Source organism: Corticium candelabrum, chromosome 20 (genome assembly GCF_963422355.1).
Source record: "Corticium candelabrum chromosome 20, ooCorCand1.1, whole genome shotgun sequence".
NCBI classification, from domain to species: Eukaryota; Metazoa; Porifera; class Homoscleromorpha; order Homosclerophorida; family Plakinidae; genus Corticium; species Corticium candelabrum.
The window spans coordinates 216,517-234,016 of record NC_085104.1 but is presented as its reverse complement, the minus strand read 5'-3'; the positions used below and the strand labels follow the sequence as shown (position 1 = coordinate 234,016).

At 39.8% G+C, this 17,500-nt stretch overlaps 5 protein-coding genes across 6 annotated transcripts in view; 3 read left to right on the top strand and 2 right to left on the bottom strand.

The window, feature by feature from the left end:
• LOC134195929 (cullin-associated NEDD8-dissociated protein 1-like) overlaps positions 1 to 4,281 on the bottom strand; it is a 15,671-nt gene extending 11,390 nt beyond the window's left edge. For both annotated transcript variants that reach the window (XM_062665019.1, XM_062665020.1), the window contains exons 1-9: positions 4,073 to 4,281; positions 3,847 to 4,016; positions 1,884 to 2,167; positions 1,217 to 1,315; positions 972 to 1,098; positions 658 to 766; positions 445 to 501; positions 281 to 384; positions 125 to 170 (exon numbers count right to left, since the gene is read on the bottom strand). In XM_062665019.1, coding sequence (XP_062521003.1) covers positions 125 to 170; positions 281 to 384; positions 445 to 501; positions 658 to 766; positions 972 to 1,098; positions 1,217 to 1,315; positions 1,884 to 2,167; positions 3,847 to 4,016; positions 4,073 to 4,231 — 1,155 coding nt within the window. In that variant the 5' untranslated portion in view covers positions 4,232 to 4,281. The remainder of the gene's footprint in view (positions 1 to 124; positions 171 to 280; positions 385 to 444; positions 502 to 657; positions 767 to 971; positions 1,099 to 1,216; positions 1,316 to 1,883; positions 2,168 to 3,846; positions 4,017 to 4,072) is intronic.
• Positions 4,282 to 4,532: 251 nt separating this feature from the next.
• LOC134195930 (ras-related protein Rab-32-like) lies at positions 4,533 to 7,541 on the top strand. Its single transcript, XM_062665021.1, has 7 exons — positions 4,533 to 4,722; positions 4,780 to 4,905; positions 5,439 to 5,517; positions 5,581 to 5,609; positions 6,178 to 6,330; positions 6,403 to 6,546; positions 7,245 to 7,541. The coding sequence occupies exons 1-7, from the start codon at positions 4,720 to 4,722 to the stop codon at positions 7,341 to 7,343; spliced, it is 633 nt and encodes a 210-aa protein (XP_062521005.1). The 5' UTR covers positions 4,533 to 4,719; the 3' UTR covers positions 7,344 to 7,541.
• Positions 7,542 to 7,667: 126 nt separating this feature from the next.
• On the bottom strand, positions 7,668 to 9,209 carry LOC134196002 (uncharacterized). The gene has a single exon (XM_062665082.1). The coding sequence runs from the start codon at positions 9,159 to 9,161 to the stop codon at positions 7,668 to 7,670; it is 1,494 nt and encodes a 497-aa protein (XP_062521066.1). The 5' UTR covers positions 9,162 to 9,209.
• Positions 9,210 to 9,815: 606 nt separating this feature from the next.
• The window catches only part of LOC134195379 (ras-related protein Rab-38-like), a 9,755-nt gene continuing 2,070 nt past the window's right edge, over positions 9,816 to 17,500 (top strand). The window contains exons 1-6 of the mRNA XM_062664398.1: positions 9,816 to 9,898; positions 9,959 to 10,090; positions 14,222 to 14,300; positions 14,367 to 14,395; positions 14,719 to 14,871; positions 14,930 to 15,073. Of these exons, the coding sequence (XP_062520382.1) occupies positions 9,896 to 9,898; positions 9,959 to 10,090; positions 14,222 to 14,300; positions 14,367 to 14,395; positions 14,719 to 14,871; positions 14,930 to 15,073 (540 nt within the window). The 5' untranslated portion in view covers positions 9,816 to 9,895. The remainder of the gene's footprint in view (positions 9,899 to 9,958; positions 10,091 to 14,221; positions 14,301 to 14,366; positions 14,396 to 14,718; positions 14,872 to 14,929; positions 15,074 to 17,500) is intronic.
• LOC134195922 (uncharacterized) overlaps positions 16,667 to 17,500 on the top strand; it is a 1,114-nt gene continuing 280 nt past the window's right edge. Inside the window, exon 1 of the mRNA XM_062665014.1 lies at positions 16,667 to 17,500. This exon is cut by the window's right edge and continues 280 nt beyond it. Coding sequence (XP_062520998.1) covers positions 16,786 to 17,500 — 715 coding nt within the window. The 5' untranslated portion in view covers positions 16,667 to 16,785.

Below are 17,500 nucleotides of genomic sequence, written 5' to 3'. Positions count from 1 at the left end.
CAGGCAGACACACAGACAGACACACAGACAGACAAACAGACAGAGACAGACAGACAGACAGACAGACAGACAGACAGACAGACAGACAGACAAACAAACTGTACATTCCTATTCAAAAACCTACCTTCCAACTCATGTCATCATCATCACTATAATCATCATCGCTTTCCCTGCAAATACAAACACCATAAACTAATCATAATGCAACTACAGCATTTCGTAGACAGTAAGAAATGCCCATAAAATATTCTAATCTGTTGCCATGGAAACAAACACGCACTCTTCTTCCTGATTGTCTTCTATCTCCATAGTTTGCTGCTCATCATCACTGTCGTAGTTGTAGTTAGGATCGTATGTAATCAGTTTCAAGCAAATATCAATGATCTGCCTCAATTTCAATAGTTACAACAAACAGGCGGCGGGTGGTTTAGTGATAAAACTCACTTGAGGAACATGTGGTGTTACTTCCTTCGGGCAGCGACTCACGAACGCTTCAAATGCCTGTATAGAGAAAAATATATGCATCACTTGTTGTTTAGTTTGAATAGCCAACATGGATGTGTGTGTGTGTGTGTGTGTGTGTGTGTGTGTGTGTGTGTGTGTGTGCGTGTGTGTGTGTGTGTGTGTGTGTGTGTGTGTGTGTACGCTGCAACTTGCCTGAATACAGTATTCTCTCAATTCATCATCATCTTCTACTTGACAAAATTTCACAACATGAGGAAACACTCTACCAAGATATTCACCCATACGATGACCAGCAGCTCGACTACAACAACAGTTACACAGTCACAAATATAATGTAATACATCCAATGTATTTCATCTGCTTCAAATTCATCCTCTTCATCTCGCTATCTGTCTGTCTGTCTGTGTGTATGTCTGTCTGTGTGTCTGTCTGTCTGTCAGTCTGTCTGTCTGTGTGTTTGTCTGTCTGTCTGTTTGTCTCTGTCTCTAAACACTTAATCGTTATACCTAATAGCAGCTGCACATTGGATGTATGTTCTTGTTGTTGAGCGCATCTTGTCTTGTGTTAACTCACTCAGCAAATGATCAATCAACTCCACAAACAAAGGAGATGAAGAGCTGTGTACCAACGAACCTACACACACACACACACACACACACACACACACACACACACACACACACACACACACACACACACACAATTACGAAAATGCACTGTAACTTAACGTGCGATGATAAGTGTCACTCACTAAGTGCAATGATGGTTCTCTTTCTGACAGCCATTCGAGAACTTGTGAGTTGAGGGAAAAGTGCCGACTGAATAGATGAATGGAAAGACTGCAAAAGACCTGGAGTAAAAAAAGTAATATCAAAAATTAAAGTTAATTAATGAAATGCTGTTAAATAAAATACTCCTAATATTGTTTGCTGTTTACCTGGTATCTGTCTGTCAATTTGTCTGTCTGTCTATCAGTCAGTCTGTCAGTCTGTCTGTCTGTCTGTCTGTCTATCAGTCTGTCTGTCTCTGTCTGTCAATACATATATTTCTTATACAAGACATTATTACAGTCTACGCTAAAAATCAGCAAGTTCTAAGAGAACTGGGACAGTCTGTCAATTTGTCTGTCTGTCTATCAGTCAGTCTGTCTGTCTGTCTGTCTGTCTGTATTTCTGTCTGTCTGTCTATCAGTCTGTCTGTCTGTCTGTCTGTCTATCTGCATGTCTGTATATCAGTATGTCTGTCTGTCTGTCCATCTGTCTGTCTATCTGTCCATCTGTCTGTGTGTCTGTCAATTTGTCTGTTGTTTTGCCTGCCCATTCATCCATTCATTAGCTAGCCTCCCCTAATACATCCCATTCTACCATGTCACATCAGTTAAGTGCATCAGCTGTGTCTACACCACACCGCGCACGTACCTCCATATTTTGTCAAAAGATCACCGAGAATTTCAAGAGCATCAAGCTGAACCGAGACGACGTCCGTCTTCGTCACTGTGCTTGTCAACTTTCCCGTCACACGACGACAAATGTTTGCTGCCAAAGAAGATGCTGAAGATGCCGGCAGTCCACCAATTACTGTCTTCAATCCAATACTGGAGATGTCCCTTAACTGCTCCTTGCCAGTCACCATGTTCTGACACAAGCTGTCTGCTATCACTTCAACTTGTGCATCCTTTACTTTAGTAATAAGAGGTCCCAAACTATGACAAAAGGCACACTATCTACTGATTATAGAATAGCGGTTGTGTAAACAGACAGACAACAGACAGACAACCAGACAGACAGACGGATGGACAAAGAGACAGACAGAATGTGATAATATTAATGTTTCAAATATATTATTGACAGACAGATAGACTGACAGACAGACAGACCAATAGACAAACAGATAGACAGACAGACGGACAGGACAGATAGACAGACAGACAGACAGACGGGACAGATAGACAGACAGACAGACAGACGGGACAGATAGACAGACAGATGGACAGCCAGACAGACAGACAAACAGATAGACAACAGACAGACAAACAGACAGACGAACAGGACAGATAGACAGACAGACAGATAGACAGTCAGACAAACAGACAGACAGGACAGATAGACAGATAGACAGACAGACAAACAGATGGACAGACAGATACAGTTTTGCGTACATTAGTTTGTGAGGTGTATTGACCCTATTGGGTCTCTGGAACATATAAAATAAATTTGGTTGTAATAGCATTCATTTATGAAAATATATAAAAAAGACAGACAGACAACCAGACAGACAGACAGACGGATAGATAGACAAACGGACGGACAGTGTGTAATACCTTTGATGTTTCAAATATACATTATTGACAGGCAGTCAGGCAGACAGACAGACAGACAGACAGACAGACAGATTACAAATGCACCATCACAGAGAGCCACGTCATCGATACATTACATCTGACAACCGCCCTGACATAACAGTTTTCGATGTTGGATCAGGGTCCAACACAGATTTAGACATTTCGCTAGCACATCCCTGGAGCAGTGAAGTAATTTCAGCATCAGCATCTACGGAAGGTGCTGCAGCATCCAGGAGAGAGCAGAAGAAAACGGAAAAATATAGCAGAGAACGACTTCTTGGTAAGGAAACAGTGACAGCAGTCCCACTAGTCTTGGAACATTTTGGTCGATGGGGACAACAAGCAGAAATGTACCTACAGCATTTGTCAAGTAGATCAACGGATGCCTATGGAACAACAAATGCCTCCTCATTCAAGACACATTGGAGGGAGCGCATGTCCATTCAGCTACAAAAAGCCAATGCTCGAGTCATCTACAGGAAAGTGGAGAGACTTTTAGATGATGCTAGTTAATTTGTGTTTTTCCAAGGCCATTTGGCCTTTACTTTTTTTTAGTAAAGGAGCAAGCACGTGTGTAGTTAATTGGACTGATGAGGACATTGTGTTGTAGAGGATTTAGCCTCCATCTGTACGTACTTTGTTCTATTGAATAAAATACCTTTGACAGACAGACAGACAGACAGACAGACAGACAGTCATACTGACCAGAGTTTAGATGTTGTTCAACTTTCAATTCAGTAAACTAAATTTCGGTTTGTAGGCTCCATAGGGGAGCTTTTTAATGCTAATTGTTATTTGTGTAATTGTAATTGTAGTTGTGACACTTGTTGTTCATTAGCTGTTACTTTAGTTTCACCTGTATTAGCTTTGATGTATAAAAATATATGAAAATTTGACAGACAGACAGACAGACAGACAGACAGACAGACAGACAAGACGGACTGACAGACGCATGCACACACACACAGTCAGAAAACAACAAACAAACATATAAACAAATGCAATAAAAATAACAACAAATTTCTGCACAACAAACGAACCATTTAACAGCGAGATTCTGCACTTCTCCGTTCTTGTCATCCAACAATTTCAACAACATTTGCACAACCTGACGCTCACTCTCATCATCAAGCTTAATGCCATCACGCTGCAGCTCAGACATCAGATCATTCGTTGCCATAAACCGAAAATCTTTGTCAGAAGATTTCATCTGCTCAACAACCCCCAATTGGGGACCCTCGTGTCATACTCAAGCAGCACGCTTACCTTCTCGAGTAACGATGATATGTGGTAGTGAGACATTGTTGAACGCCACACGAGTAGAGAGATACACTGGTGAACCGAAGAATGTCCCGGATAAGACATATTTTTAACCATGAGCGGATTGGTTGAATCCTTAATTTTGTTTAATTTGATTGTAATCATTAATTACACTTATTAGCTACAATTACTGTTTGCAACTTTACAAGTAACAATCTTGGGTACATTTAACTGTCAACTTCTTAAAATTTAAAAATATTAATAAACATTAATTAATTTAGTGAAACAAATTTTGTATAAATATATGAAAATGTTAACTAATTATTTAAAATAATAAAAAATTAAAAATAACATTAACTATTTACTAAATCAACTTTTATCTTGTAAAAAAAATTACATAATAACAATTTGTATTTAATTATTTATTTATTTATATCTAATGCGCATGCGTATATATTATCTTACTTCAACTCCATCATTGGCAATTTTGTTTCCATTTATCTCTAACTTTTAAGTCTTATTGACTACATGACTAATTCATCACAACGCATAGATAATTGAGCTTCCCCATTAGCGCGCGTTATCTAATTCTAGTTCTTTCACAATCAAGGAAATCTGAGCGTCTGCGAGTGTTGAACACTACGAACACCATCATGGTAACACACGATCTCAACAACCAAGCTCGAATCACGTTGCTAATTCTTCTCTCGCAGTCAGCTGCACTCGAAAAACGCGAGCATCTCTACAAAGTGCTCGTTATCGGCGAACTTGGCGTCGGCAAGACGAGCATCATCAAACGCTACGTCCACCAGTTTTTCTCCGTGCACTACAGAGCGACGGTGAGCGAGTTAGGAATGAGAGAACGTTGGCGATTGGACGTGACGCTTCATGTCGTCGTCGTATGAGTCGTTGATGTGATGAACGTGTCATCTTTTATCGCCGTGGCTGTGTGTTTGCGTTCTGTTCTGTTAGTGTCATAATGTGAGTCAGAGTCAGTCATGAGTCATGTGACGTGAACGTCATGAGTTACTTTCATTGGACGTCTGTTGCTATGTGCAGTGGATGTGCGCAAGCGTGCGATTGTGTGCAGGGTTGCTACTTTACGTTTTAGTGTCGTTCTGTTGTGTTGGAGTCGCCGGTTTCGTTTTCCGATATCTAGTGTTGGAACCTGTTTGGTCACGTGACCTGTTGGCATGTGTCATGACTAATTGCTACATGAATGTTGCTATGTGATAATGCAGTGGATGTGTGCACAAGTTGCTACTTTGGTTCGAACGTTATGTTGTGTCCTTATGCTGGTTTATTTCCATTGATTTAACTTAATTAACTTTTGGTCACGTGACTTGTTGGTTGACCCTCTTGTGTGTTGCAGATTGGTGTGGATTTTGCCCTGAAGGTTTTGAATTGGGATCAGAATACGTTGATTAGGTTGCAGCTATGGGATATTGCAGGTAGTCGCGAATGGTATTTGAGTGTGTTGAGTGTCAGTTTCAGTTTTGATCACGTGACTTTAGGTCAGGAACGGTATGGGAACATGACAAGGGTGAGACGTTGATTAGTTAATTGTGTTAGTCCGTCAGTCCTGGTTATGTTTGTGTGTTTGTTCATATGGCTATACCTTTATACCTTGTTTGTTTGTCTGTTTGTATGTTTGTCCATCTATCTGTCTGTGTGTCTGTATTTTGGTTATGTTTATATGTCTTTTTGTCTATCTGCTTTTCTGCCTGCATGTTTGTCTCTGTTTGTTTTGTCTGTCTGTGTATTTGTATGTTTGTCCATATGTCCGTCTGCATTTGGTCTGTTTCTTTGCCTTTCTGTGTATCACTGTGTTTGTTTGTTTTTTGTTTTTTGTTTTGTTTGTGTCTTCATTCGTCTGTCTGGTTGTCTGGTCTGTCTGGTTGTCTGTATGTCTGTCTGTCTGGTTGTCTGTCTGGTTTGTCTGTCTGGTTGTCTGTCTGGTTTGTCTGTCTGTCTGTCCATCTGTCTGGTTGCCTGTCTGTCTGTCTGTCTGTCTAGTTGTCTGTCTGGTCTGTCTGGTTGTCTGTCTGTCTGTGTGTCTGGTTGTCTGTCTGTCTGTCACACTGCCTTCTGTCTCACCCCGTTTTATCAAGGTTTACTATAAAGAAGCAGTGGGAGCATTCATTGTGTTCGATGTCACACGAGCGTCAACATTCGAAGCCGTCCAGAAATGGAAAAACGACTTAGACGCTAAAGTCCAACTTCCAGATGGAAAACCAGTCCCTTGTATTTTACTAGCAAACAAGGTGACATCCATAGTCTAATACACAGTAACAACATATGTATACGTCATCTCTGGTTGATATTAATATTAACAGTGTGATCAAGCCAAAGAAGGTTTAGTCAACAACAAGCATCAAATGGATGAATACTGTCAGGACAAAGGCTTTCTCAAGTGGTTTGAAACGTCAGCGAAGGATAACATTAATATTGACGAGGCAGCAAATTGTCTAGTCTCGAAGGTCAGACTATACTACATGCTGATGTTTTGTGTGTATTGAAAAATCAAATGCAGTATGACAAATATATTTCTATGCATTATTTAATTAATTTTAAAAAATAGTAATTTAATATATTAATTTAATTTATTAATTTATTATTTTTTTATTAATAGTATTAAATGTATTAATTAATTAATTTATTTTGACTTAATTAATAACTTATTTATTTATTAATTTATTTTTTAATTAATAGTATTAAAATGTATTATTTAATATATCAATTTAATCTATTAATTAAATTAGTTATTTCTTAATCTGATATTTTTGATTAATAGTATTATTTGTATATTAAATGTATTAAGTAATTTATTAATTTAAAAAAATAGTAAATTAATATATTCATTATATCTATTAATTTAATTTATTAATTTATTTTAACTTAATTATTTTATTTATTATTTTTAATCAGTAGTATTAAATGTATTAAGTAATTAATTAATTTTAAAAAACTACTAGCCATATTATTTACATATTTATTAATTAAAGATTGGGTTTTGTCGTGTGCTTGTAGTCTGTCTTCAAGCAAAGAGAATCGCTACTATGCAATTAGTTATTAACTCCAATTGATTAGGAGGTTAATTAATTGTCTATTAGTTACGCTCTTCTGTGTATAGCTTGTTGATCAAACTGTCTGACTAATTGATATTTACAATTTTTAGATTTTGGAAAACAACGATTCAAACGAATGGGACAGAGACAGCGATGTTGTGGATCCCACAGAAACTTTGCCACAAAAACAACGGAGTGGGTGTTGTTAGCTGTCTAGTTGTCTTCAGGGTTTAGATCCATTGGGTTGCTCACTAGAACTGTGCTTGTTGATTAGTTTGCCGCCTGATATGTTTATTTTACTAATTTATGGATTTTAAAACTCCAGGAATTGAATTTTGTAGAAACGTGCAGTGCTTGTAATCGACTGTAGATGTGTTGCTGATGAGTATACATGTACATGTGTCTCATGTGTTGACAATGGCTACTATACAACACTCGCGCGCGCGCACACACACACACACACACACACACACACACACACACACACACACACACACACACACACACGCACGCACGCAATCCAAGGAAGTTATTCATTTTTGCACAAGAGGTTGGCAAATTATATTGTTCATTTCAAGATGGGCAAACCTTGAACTTTGAACCTTGAAGCCGCCCATAGTAAAAGAAACTATGATAGCGGGGGCCCTTGAATTGTTCTCCTGGGCAACTGGCAAATTACTAGGACAAAACCGCCTGTGTCTTGTAAGGTCGCCTTGTCGTCTAAATGATCTTCTACATTCACATAAGAAACTTTCTCCTTGGAATCGTACATTCGCTGCACATCTGCTTTTCCCACGATTTGTGATTACCTTCTCAACATCCCTTTGACAAAGACTGAACCACCCATTCCGGTCTTGGCATCTCTGGTACCAGATGTTTTTGGTATCTACTAATTGCAGATCTTGCCTAACTAGATCTCTCCATCTCTTTCTTGTTCCATGGCGAGGTCTTGTCTTCCTCAATTCCCCAAACATCAATTTCTTTGGAAGTCGTTCCTCATTCATTCTACTCACATGACCCAGCCACTTCAATCGCTGCTCCATTATGATGTCAGGGATTGTCCAATGCATACCAAAATTTATAGCTGAAACTCGTGTTGTTAACCTCTCCTGCCATTGCTCAAATCTGTTGACTCCAAGTATGGTTCTCACACAACGATTGTGAAAGACATTTAGCCTTTTTGTGTGTTGAGCTTTTAGCACCCAAGTTTCAGATCCATACAACAGCACTGCCAAAACCACTGCTCTGTAGACTGCTCTCTTGGTAGCCACTGACAAGTTAGAATTGTTGAAAATAGGACCTCTCAAAGCTCCAAAAGCTTTGGAAGCCTTTTCTATCCTACTGGTAACATCTAGTGTGACATCTCCATCTCTTGATAAATTAGACCCCAAGTACGTAAAGCAATCCACTATCTCAATTTCCTCTCCATCAACTTGTACCAAAGCCATATCCCTGTCATCAATCGCTGTCCCTATTACTATTCCTTTTGTCTTCTGAGTGTTACCTGTCAACCCCCATTTTCTTGCCATATCAACAAACTTTCTAGATGCCATTTCATTAATCTCACAAGAACTGGAATACAGAGCCACATCATCTGCAAACTGTGACTCAGTCACCCTTACTATTTGCAGCCTCGACTTTCCAGTTCTATCTCCAACCAGCTTTCTGCCATGTTTGAACAGTACATCAATTCCAGCCTCTGCACACTCATCTCGCCAACATGTTACCATAGCATTGAAGTAGATGTTGAATAAAGTAGGAGCCAAAGTGCACCCTTGTCTAAGACCATTTCTTACCTCAAATGCATCAGATAGATCTGATCCCACTCTCACCTCTGCTCTCATACCCTGACGACACGACTGAATAATGCTGAGCATTACTGTGGGCACACCACATTTCTCCAACACTCTCCATAAGGCTTGACGAGGTACTGAGTCATAAGCTTTCTTTAGATCTACAAACAGGACAAAGAGTGCTTTATCATGCTCAATAGCCTTTTCCATCAGTTGTCTAGCCACAAAAATCATGTCTACACATCCTCTTCTCTTTCTAAAACCGCACTGGGATTCTGGCAAGATATGTTCTTGAATGATTCTAGCGAATACCTTCCCTATGACATCTAGTAGACTAATACCCCGCCAGTTACACACACACACACACACACACACACACACACACACACACACACACACACACACACACACACACACACACACACACACACACACACACACACACACACACACACACACACTCACACACACACACACACACACACACACACACACACTCACACACACACACACACACACACACACATCACACACACACACACACACACACACACACACACACACACACACTCACACACACACACACACACACTCACTCACACACACACACACACACACACACACACACACACACACACACACACACACACTCACACACACACACACACACACACACACACACACACACACACACAGGTTTTGGTGTTTCTACCTTTTATAATGAGAGCCATACATTATTAATTAATTTACCATGTATAAATTTCATTAATCAACAAAATAAACTGTAATATTTTGTAGCAAATTCAGGAGGATTTACAACAACCCGGATACATGACAACACGGTACAGTAACCACGATAATTAGTCGCGAGAGGGGATAGAACACCGAGGAAGTCATATGACTTTTACTTTTTCCATGTACCAGTCAAGCATCGAAACTATGACATAGTTTCACTTTTCTCGTCAGTAATGGTAAGAAAATACTCATGTCACCTATCAACTATTTCAACACAATGTTCACACGTTCTGCAGTCAATGTCAACAGACGAAGAAGCGAAGGAATATTTGTATAAGGTCCTAGTCATTGGTGAGGCGAGCGTTGGAAAGACGAGTATCATTAAACGTTATGTGCATCGCGTATTCTCGGCAGTCTATCAAGCAACGGTCAGTATACTGCATGATCTCCATGAACTTCGACATCCTGTTGACACGCCCATTCCACACCATTGTGGGATTAGCCTCGACTTCCCCAACCCGTGTAGCGCCATTTACGGGTCTGGGAGGTCGAGGCTCTCACACCACGTGCTATTTGTATTTGTATTTGTATTTCTTTTTCTTTTTCTTTTTCTTTTACTACGGAAAACCCTCAACTCAGCAGTCGATCTTCCGGGTATCATACCAAGCACACATACATGAATATTTACGTTAACATACATACTATACAGTCTAAGTGAAACATTATCTAATATTTTAGAACACATGAATCTAAATATCATCTACACTGTAACAGAACTTCTGTAGACGCTGCTTAAAATTAGAGACTTTAGAGACTATTCTTAGCCTACATGGAAGAGAATTCCAGAACTTTTGAGCACGATAAAATGAAGACTGCCGAAGTGCTTCAGTGTTTGGATTAAGCATATGTAGTCCCGATTGAGTAAGACGAGTGTGATAATAATGATTTTCAAGTGAGTGATACCGGAAGTTGACACTGTTAGGAGCTAGAGAATGTAGACACCGGTGAGCGAGTGTACCTAGGTAGAAAGAGTGTCTGGCCTAATGTGATTGGAGACCAAATTTAGAGAAGACAGAAGACATATTTCCAGTAGATTCCCTTGGTTTCAGGCCAGAAAATACTCTCAAAAACCTTTTTCCAATTCTCTGATTCCACTTTGCTATGCCCGCAGTGCCATTATTCCATACAACAGCGCAATAATCTAGATCAGGCTGAATCACTGATTTCACTATAGCTAGTCGAGAGTGGTGGTCAAGGAGATGATGACAACGATATATAATCCCAATCTTCCTGCCACTTTTCCTCACAACTGCGTCGAGCTGCGGGCGCTAGTTTAGATTTTTATCAAATATAACACCTAGATATCTTGCTGAGTCTGTTGGTTTGAGGGAAGTTTTACCAATCTTGACGGAGTAGTTAGACAGCATCGAACTGTTGCGAAATTTTTTAAATAGCAACAATTCAGACTTTTTTTCATTCAGTGACATCATGTTGTGTTGGTACCAGTTGGATAGAGAATCGAGATCGAACTGCAAGGTAGAAGTCACTTCATTAAATGATTTCCTCGCTTGTATAAAGGGACGCATCGTCTGCAAATAGAATAAGAGAAGACTTTCTGACAGCAGAGGGCAAATCCTTGGTATAATAATTGAATAATAATGGTCCAAGCTTAGAACCTTGTGGAACACCTCGTACAACAGAGACCTTTAGAGAGATATCATCTCCAACTTTCACAAATTGTCGGTGGCCGGTAAGATAATTAGAAAACCAGCAATGAGCAGTGCCATCGACTCCGCCAAGAGACAGCTTACGAAGAAGTAGACGATGATTCACCATGTCAAATGTTTTTTGAACATCAAGGAGCACGGCTCCTAAACAATGACGATTATCTTTTGCTTCGAGTAGGTCATTCACTAGTATACTGACAGCATCCTGGGTTGATCGACCTTTTCGAAAACCATATTGACATTCTGGTAAAAGCGAGTTCACTTCCAAATGCTGACTAAAATTGTTAAAGACAAACTGTTCCAAAAGTTTGGAGACAATTGGCAAAAGAGAAATAGGCTGATAGTTTGTTGGATCACTTCGGGCACCCAATTTAAAGACAGGAGTAATTTTGGCACATTTCCAATCTTCAGGAAGTTCACCAGAAGCCAGCGAGGTATTGAAGAGTGCCATAAGAGAGGGAACAATGGCAGCTGCACCAATTTTGAGATATTTTGCTTCTACTTCATCCCAGGCACTTGCTTTGTTCACATCAAGTTTTGATAGTAGATTGTAAACCTCCAGCTCAGTAATAGTTGAGAAATAAGAGAGATTAGTAGGTCCTTGGAATTGCTTCTGCGACTGAAAGCTGTTAAATTCAGCAGTCTTAATTGTCCCGACAACTGAACTAAATTGTCTGCCAAGAGCTGCTACGGGTGGTAACTGAACAGAAGAAACTCTATTGTGCCCCGAAATTTGATTGATGGTATTCCAAAACTTTGAAGGACACTTGTGCATGGCAGTTAGCTTTTCCTGAAAGAACTTGGCCTTGGCGTCATGAAGGGCATACTTTACTTCATTACAAAATTCTCTGTAGAGGTTTTAATAGATTAATCGCTCATCAGTTGTTCTCTTTCGAGAGATTGATGCCCTACGGCAATATTCTCATTTACGGATAAAGTCAATAATAGTGGGCAACATCCAAGGTATTGAAGATCGAGATCTTTGACGTTGTTTTTAATAGGAAAATGGCGATCCACTATTTGCATGAATATAGACCTCCAGGTATTCCACTGATCATTAATGTCTTCAAACGAGGGAATCATCGACCAAGGCGCTGTATTTAAGTAATCTAGAAATTTTGTAATACACGTACTACTTTGACGTCGAGAACAATGCAAAACTGGGTGAATCATACTTTGTGAGCTTCTGATAGTATAAATGAGATTGTGATCACTCAATCCACTTGAATCCAAAGATTAAGTTTCGGTAAAAAATAATGGAGCAGTAACTAGTATTACATCAATAAGTGTAGAAGAAGTAGCTGTGATGCGAGTCGGAGATTCCACTAGATTTTGGAGCTGAAGAAGGTTAATACTATCACTTAATAAGTCATTCTTTGTATTAAAAAAGTCAACATTTAAATCTCCTAGGAGAGTAACATCACAGGTAGAAAAGCCAGCGTATATGGCATCCATTATAGACGTAAGAGACTGTGTGAATTTATAAAAACACGCTGAAGGTGGATGATACAAGTAGCCAACAACAGATATTTTTCCACGACAAAACTCCACTTCAACAAAAATACCTTTCAGTTCTCCAGAACTTGGGAGATGAGGTAGAAATTTCTGAACAACGTAGATGCTGAGAAATATAGAGACGCACTCCACCACCATAGCGAGAGCGATCTGACCTATAAAGGTCGTAGCCTCTAACACTGACAAGTCCACTGCAAATAGATTCATCCAACTTTGTTTCACCTAGCACTAAAATAACAACTGAGCAGTACTGCAGCAACAACCAAATCTGATCCACTTTCGAGACTAATCCATTAATGTTCAAATGAGCCAAAAGGTAGCCACAATGAGAGTCCCGTATTTTTCTAACATTAGAAAACAATGAACCATGAACATCAATGTTATCATCGCAATTTAGAGCACTGCTGTCACTAGGCATAGCAGCAAGTGAATTATTAGAGACTTCAAAGAAGGAGTTTTCAAACTGTGGGACGCTACATCTGTAACACTCCCATTTACTCGTTTCCTGAGCTAAACGTAAATAGGTATTTTGGGCATGTCCAAACAAGAAGTATGATACCATGTAAGACAGGAGTCGCAAAAAATCCCGCATTGATTCTTATGCACGCCTTTGACACAGTAACCACACAAAGACTTGACTGAACCAGGGTTTAATTCAACGTCACCGCACAGGAAGAGAAGGAAAAGCCATAGTCTTGACTTGCCATTATGATGTAATAGTAGCTGACCGTTACGTGAACAATTATGATGTAATAACTGCCGTCGGTTATGTAAACGACCAAATTCAAACACAACAGTAAAACTTTGAATACGACATCCTCGAAAAAGTAAACCATCCTCCATGAAAGTGTATCTATGCAACAGCAGCGAAAATTTATCAGCTTTCACAAATTCCTGATCATGAGGATGACAAGGATGATAGGACAAGATATCCTGACGAAAACAATGATTCTCATAGCATACCAACGAAGAAAACCTCGGAACACTTAAAAACATTGAGCAGTTCAACACACGCAAGAAAGCAAACAAAAACCCATTTCCGTAATATTACATCCGGGAATACTTGTTACTGTAAACTTATTCGCAGTTTTGTCTTGTCTGTAATGTAATTTGAATACAGAATGCAAACCGGTTTAGCTGTTTATAATAGCGGCTGTGATTTTGATTGATCAACAATTGCATTTTGTACGTTTACCTATTTGTCACACGACTGTTATCTTTGATTGTCGCGTGACTATACCTTTAGTTGTCACGTGACCATGACGTTTGTTTGTCATGTGACTAGTACTTGTTGTCACGTGACTATTCGTGTTGCAGATTGGTGTTGATTTTGCCATGAAGCTTCTGCCTTGGGATGATCACACTCTTATTAATTTACAAATGTGGGATATTGCAGGTTAGTGCTGTAGTTGCTGTTATTTGATTATTGATGTTTTGATTGGTGTATTTATGTGACTGTCAGGTCAGGAAAGATATGGGAATATGACAAGAGTAAGATGGTTATTTGTTTGAAACCATTACGGATGTGCTGTTATTGCCGGTTGTCTGTCTGTCTGTCTGTCTGTTTGTCTGTCTGTCGGAGCTATTACAACAGACAGCTAATCTAAGCTTAGCATTCTGTCTGTTTGCATCTGTTTCTTTGTCTGTTTGTTTATTTGTCTATTTGTCTGTTTATCTGTCCATCTATATGTCTGTCTGTCTGTCTGTCTGTCTGTTTGTCCATCTGTCTCATTGTCTATTTGTTTGTCTAAGTCCATTTACTCTGTTTCGCTATCTGTATAACACCCAACTGTAGTGTACTTGTACTTCATCAGGTTTATTACAGAGAAGCTGTAGGAGCATTCATAGTGTTTGACGTAAGCAGATCAGCGACATTTGATGCTGTCCAGAAATGGAAAAACGATCTCGATGAAAAAGTCCATCTTCCTAATGGAAAACCAGTTCCATGTATTTTACTAGCAAACAAGGTAAAGACAACACGATTATTTGGGCGTGTTGTATATGTGAATTTACTGTAACTGACAGTGTGACAAACCAAAGGAGGGAATTGTCATTGATGCAAAGAAAATGGAGGAGTATTGTGTTGAAAAAGGTTTCCTACAATGGTACGAAACGTCGGCGAAGGACAACATCAATATCGATGCAGCAACACATTCCCTTGTTGCCAAGGTACAACAACTAGCTACTGTTGCATGTGCATAATTGGGGTGTTTGTGTGTCTGTCTGCATGACATGTCTGTCTGTCCATCATCTGTCTGTCTGTCTGTCGGTCTGTCTGTCTAGAGCTGCACTGAAATCTGTCAAGTGTGGTGAATTGTCTCGTGCTGCAAGAATCCTTACAAGTGATGGTTTGATACCACCGTCACCAGAAACTGAGGAGCAATTGAAAGCCAAACATCCTAGTCAATCAGAAGAATTACGTCGTTCTACTGTGAACACCCCTCAGATAGACTTGAAAGGTCTGTTTTCTTGGAGGCATTGAGAAGAGCACCAAGAGGGTCGGGTGCTGGTCCTTCGGGTTGGAGGTATGAGCATCTACGTCTACTACTGGAAAACATTCTCCCCTGTGATCTCCTGTTTGGAGCTTGCTGTCACATTGCGAAAGGTCTCTTACCTGCCAACATAGCTCCTTTATTTACAGCATCAAGATTGATTACTCTTCCTAAGGGAAACGGAGATGTTAGACCCATTGCAATAGGTGAGACACTAAGGCGATTAACTGCAAAGATTATTTGCCTTCAGTTGAAGTCAGATCTTGCAACTTACTTCGCTCCCCTTCAACATGGGGTAACTACGCCAGGTGGATCAGAAATATTAGTCCACCACATCCAAATGCTGCTAGAGTCAGATTCAGAATTGGGAATTCTTAAAACGGGTATATCGAATGCCTTCAATAGTGTCTCAAGACGACAATTTTTGGATGAGGTGATAATTCAATTTCCCCAAATTCATGCTCATGTCCAACAAATGTATGGAATCACAAGTCCATTGCTGTACTTCAATGGTAAATCTGTGTCAGTTATTCCATCAGAAGAAGGGGTTCACCAAGGTGACCCCTTAGGTCCATTCCTATTTGCTTTGTCTATACACCCAGTTATCAATAGGCTTCAAAAGAAGCACAGCAATTTAACCACTTTGGCTCACTTGGATGACATCTTTGTGGTTGGCTATAGTCAACAGTATGAGTCAGTGCTAACTGATCTACAAAAAGAGTTTCAAACAATCAACCTGAAAATTTGTGATAGAAAGTGTGAAATATATTTGCCATCAGCCAAAGAGAATAATGTAAACAGATTCTCAGTTCCCATAGTATCGTCTGGTGTTGATATCCTTGGGGTGCCTATTGGCAATGATTCTTATGTCCAGTCTAGATTAGCAAATCAGTGGCTGCAGGTGAAGGCCTTTGTTCTCAACTGCTCAACTTGAATGATCCTCAAAGTGCACTTCTCTTACTGCAGTACTGTCATGTGCCTACACTGAATCATTTAGCAAGGTGCGTGCCTCCTCCAGTTTTACACCAAGCTTGTCACATTCATGATCAGCTATCAAGAGATACTTTTGCAGCAATATTGGGGTTGAGTGCACTTGACGAGCTGACATGGAAGCAAGCATCTCAATGTAGTTAGACTTGGTTGATCAAGTTGGGAGGTTTTAGCATTACAAACTTGACACAAATCTCTGCTGCTGCTTTTGTGGGTTCGTGGTGCTATTCAATGAGCACAATTCCTCAAAGATTTCCATCTAGAATAGATCTATGTGACAGCCTCAACTGTGCAAGTCCACCTCCTTTTTATCAGCATCTTTGCAAGGCAATAGCAAGCCTTCCTTCCACCTTAGGATCAGATGGAGAGACACTCATACCTCAGTCTTTGTCTGGGCTTATGGCAAATCCAGTAAAACTCCAAAATCGCCTGAGCTCGGATGTTGCTGAAGGGAATGTAGCAACATCTGTTATGCAAGCATCCTCTGTCAAACATGCTGCTAGGATAAGGTCATGTCGGGGACGTGGAGCAGGATCATGGCTTCAAGCTATTCCTTCAGCACCAAAATTTGTTCTAAAGTTCTCAGAATTTCGTGTGGCAGCATTTTTGAGACTTGGTATTCCTTTACCATATTCCCAGATTGTTACCAAGTGTGATTGTAGTAGAAGCTTTGATGAACATGGGTATCATCTATTGACCTGCAAGTTTGGCGGTGGCCCAGTATGGCAACACAATACAATCGTGTCAACTCGGGCTAAATGTTTAGACGGGGTAAATATTCCTCATCAAGTTGAGCTAAGAAATAGGTATACTGACTCTGATAACAGGCTGGATATAACAACATATGATCCCACTGGACACTTGACAAAAGACCTGGACATTTCACTTACTCATCCACATTCTTGTGACACCGTACAATCAGCTGCCAAAATATCAGGTTATGCAGCTGAGTTGAGAGAAAAATGCAAAATGACAAAATATGGTCAACAGCAGTCTATAGCAGGATCTGATACAACATGTATTCCACTGGTTGTTGAACACTTTGGCTTTTGGGGCCCTATGACTGAAGACTATCTCGATAAGATCTCCAAAATTTCAAAAGATGCAAATGGCA

Excerpts from the sequence above, each read along its gene's own strand:
- LOC134195930 (XM_062665021.1), top strand. Across the intron at positions 6,331-6,402 it reads GTATTTTACTAGCAAACAAG|TGTGATCAAGCCAAAGAAGG; the intron begins GTGACATCCATA and ends TAATATTAACAG. Across the intron at positions 6,547-7,244 it reads CAAATTGTCTAGTCTCGAAG|ATTTTGGAAAACAACGATTC; the intron begins GTCAGACTATAC and ends TACAATTTTTAG.
- LOC134196002 (XM_062665082.1), bottom strand. The coding sequence starts at position 9,161 with ATGATTTTTGTGGCTAGACAACTGATGGAAAAGGCTATTGAGCATGAT.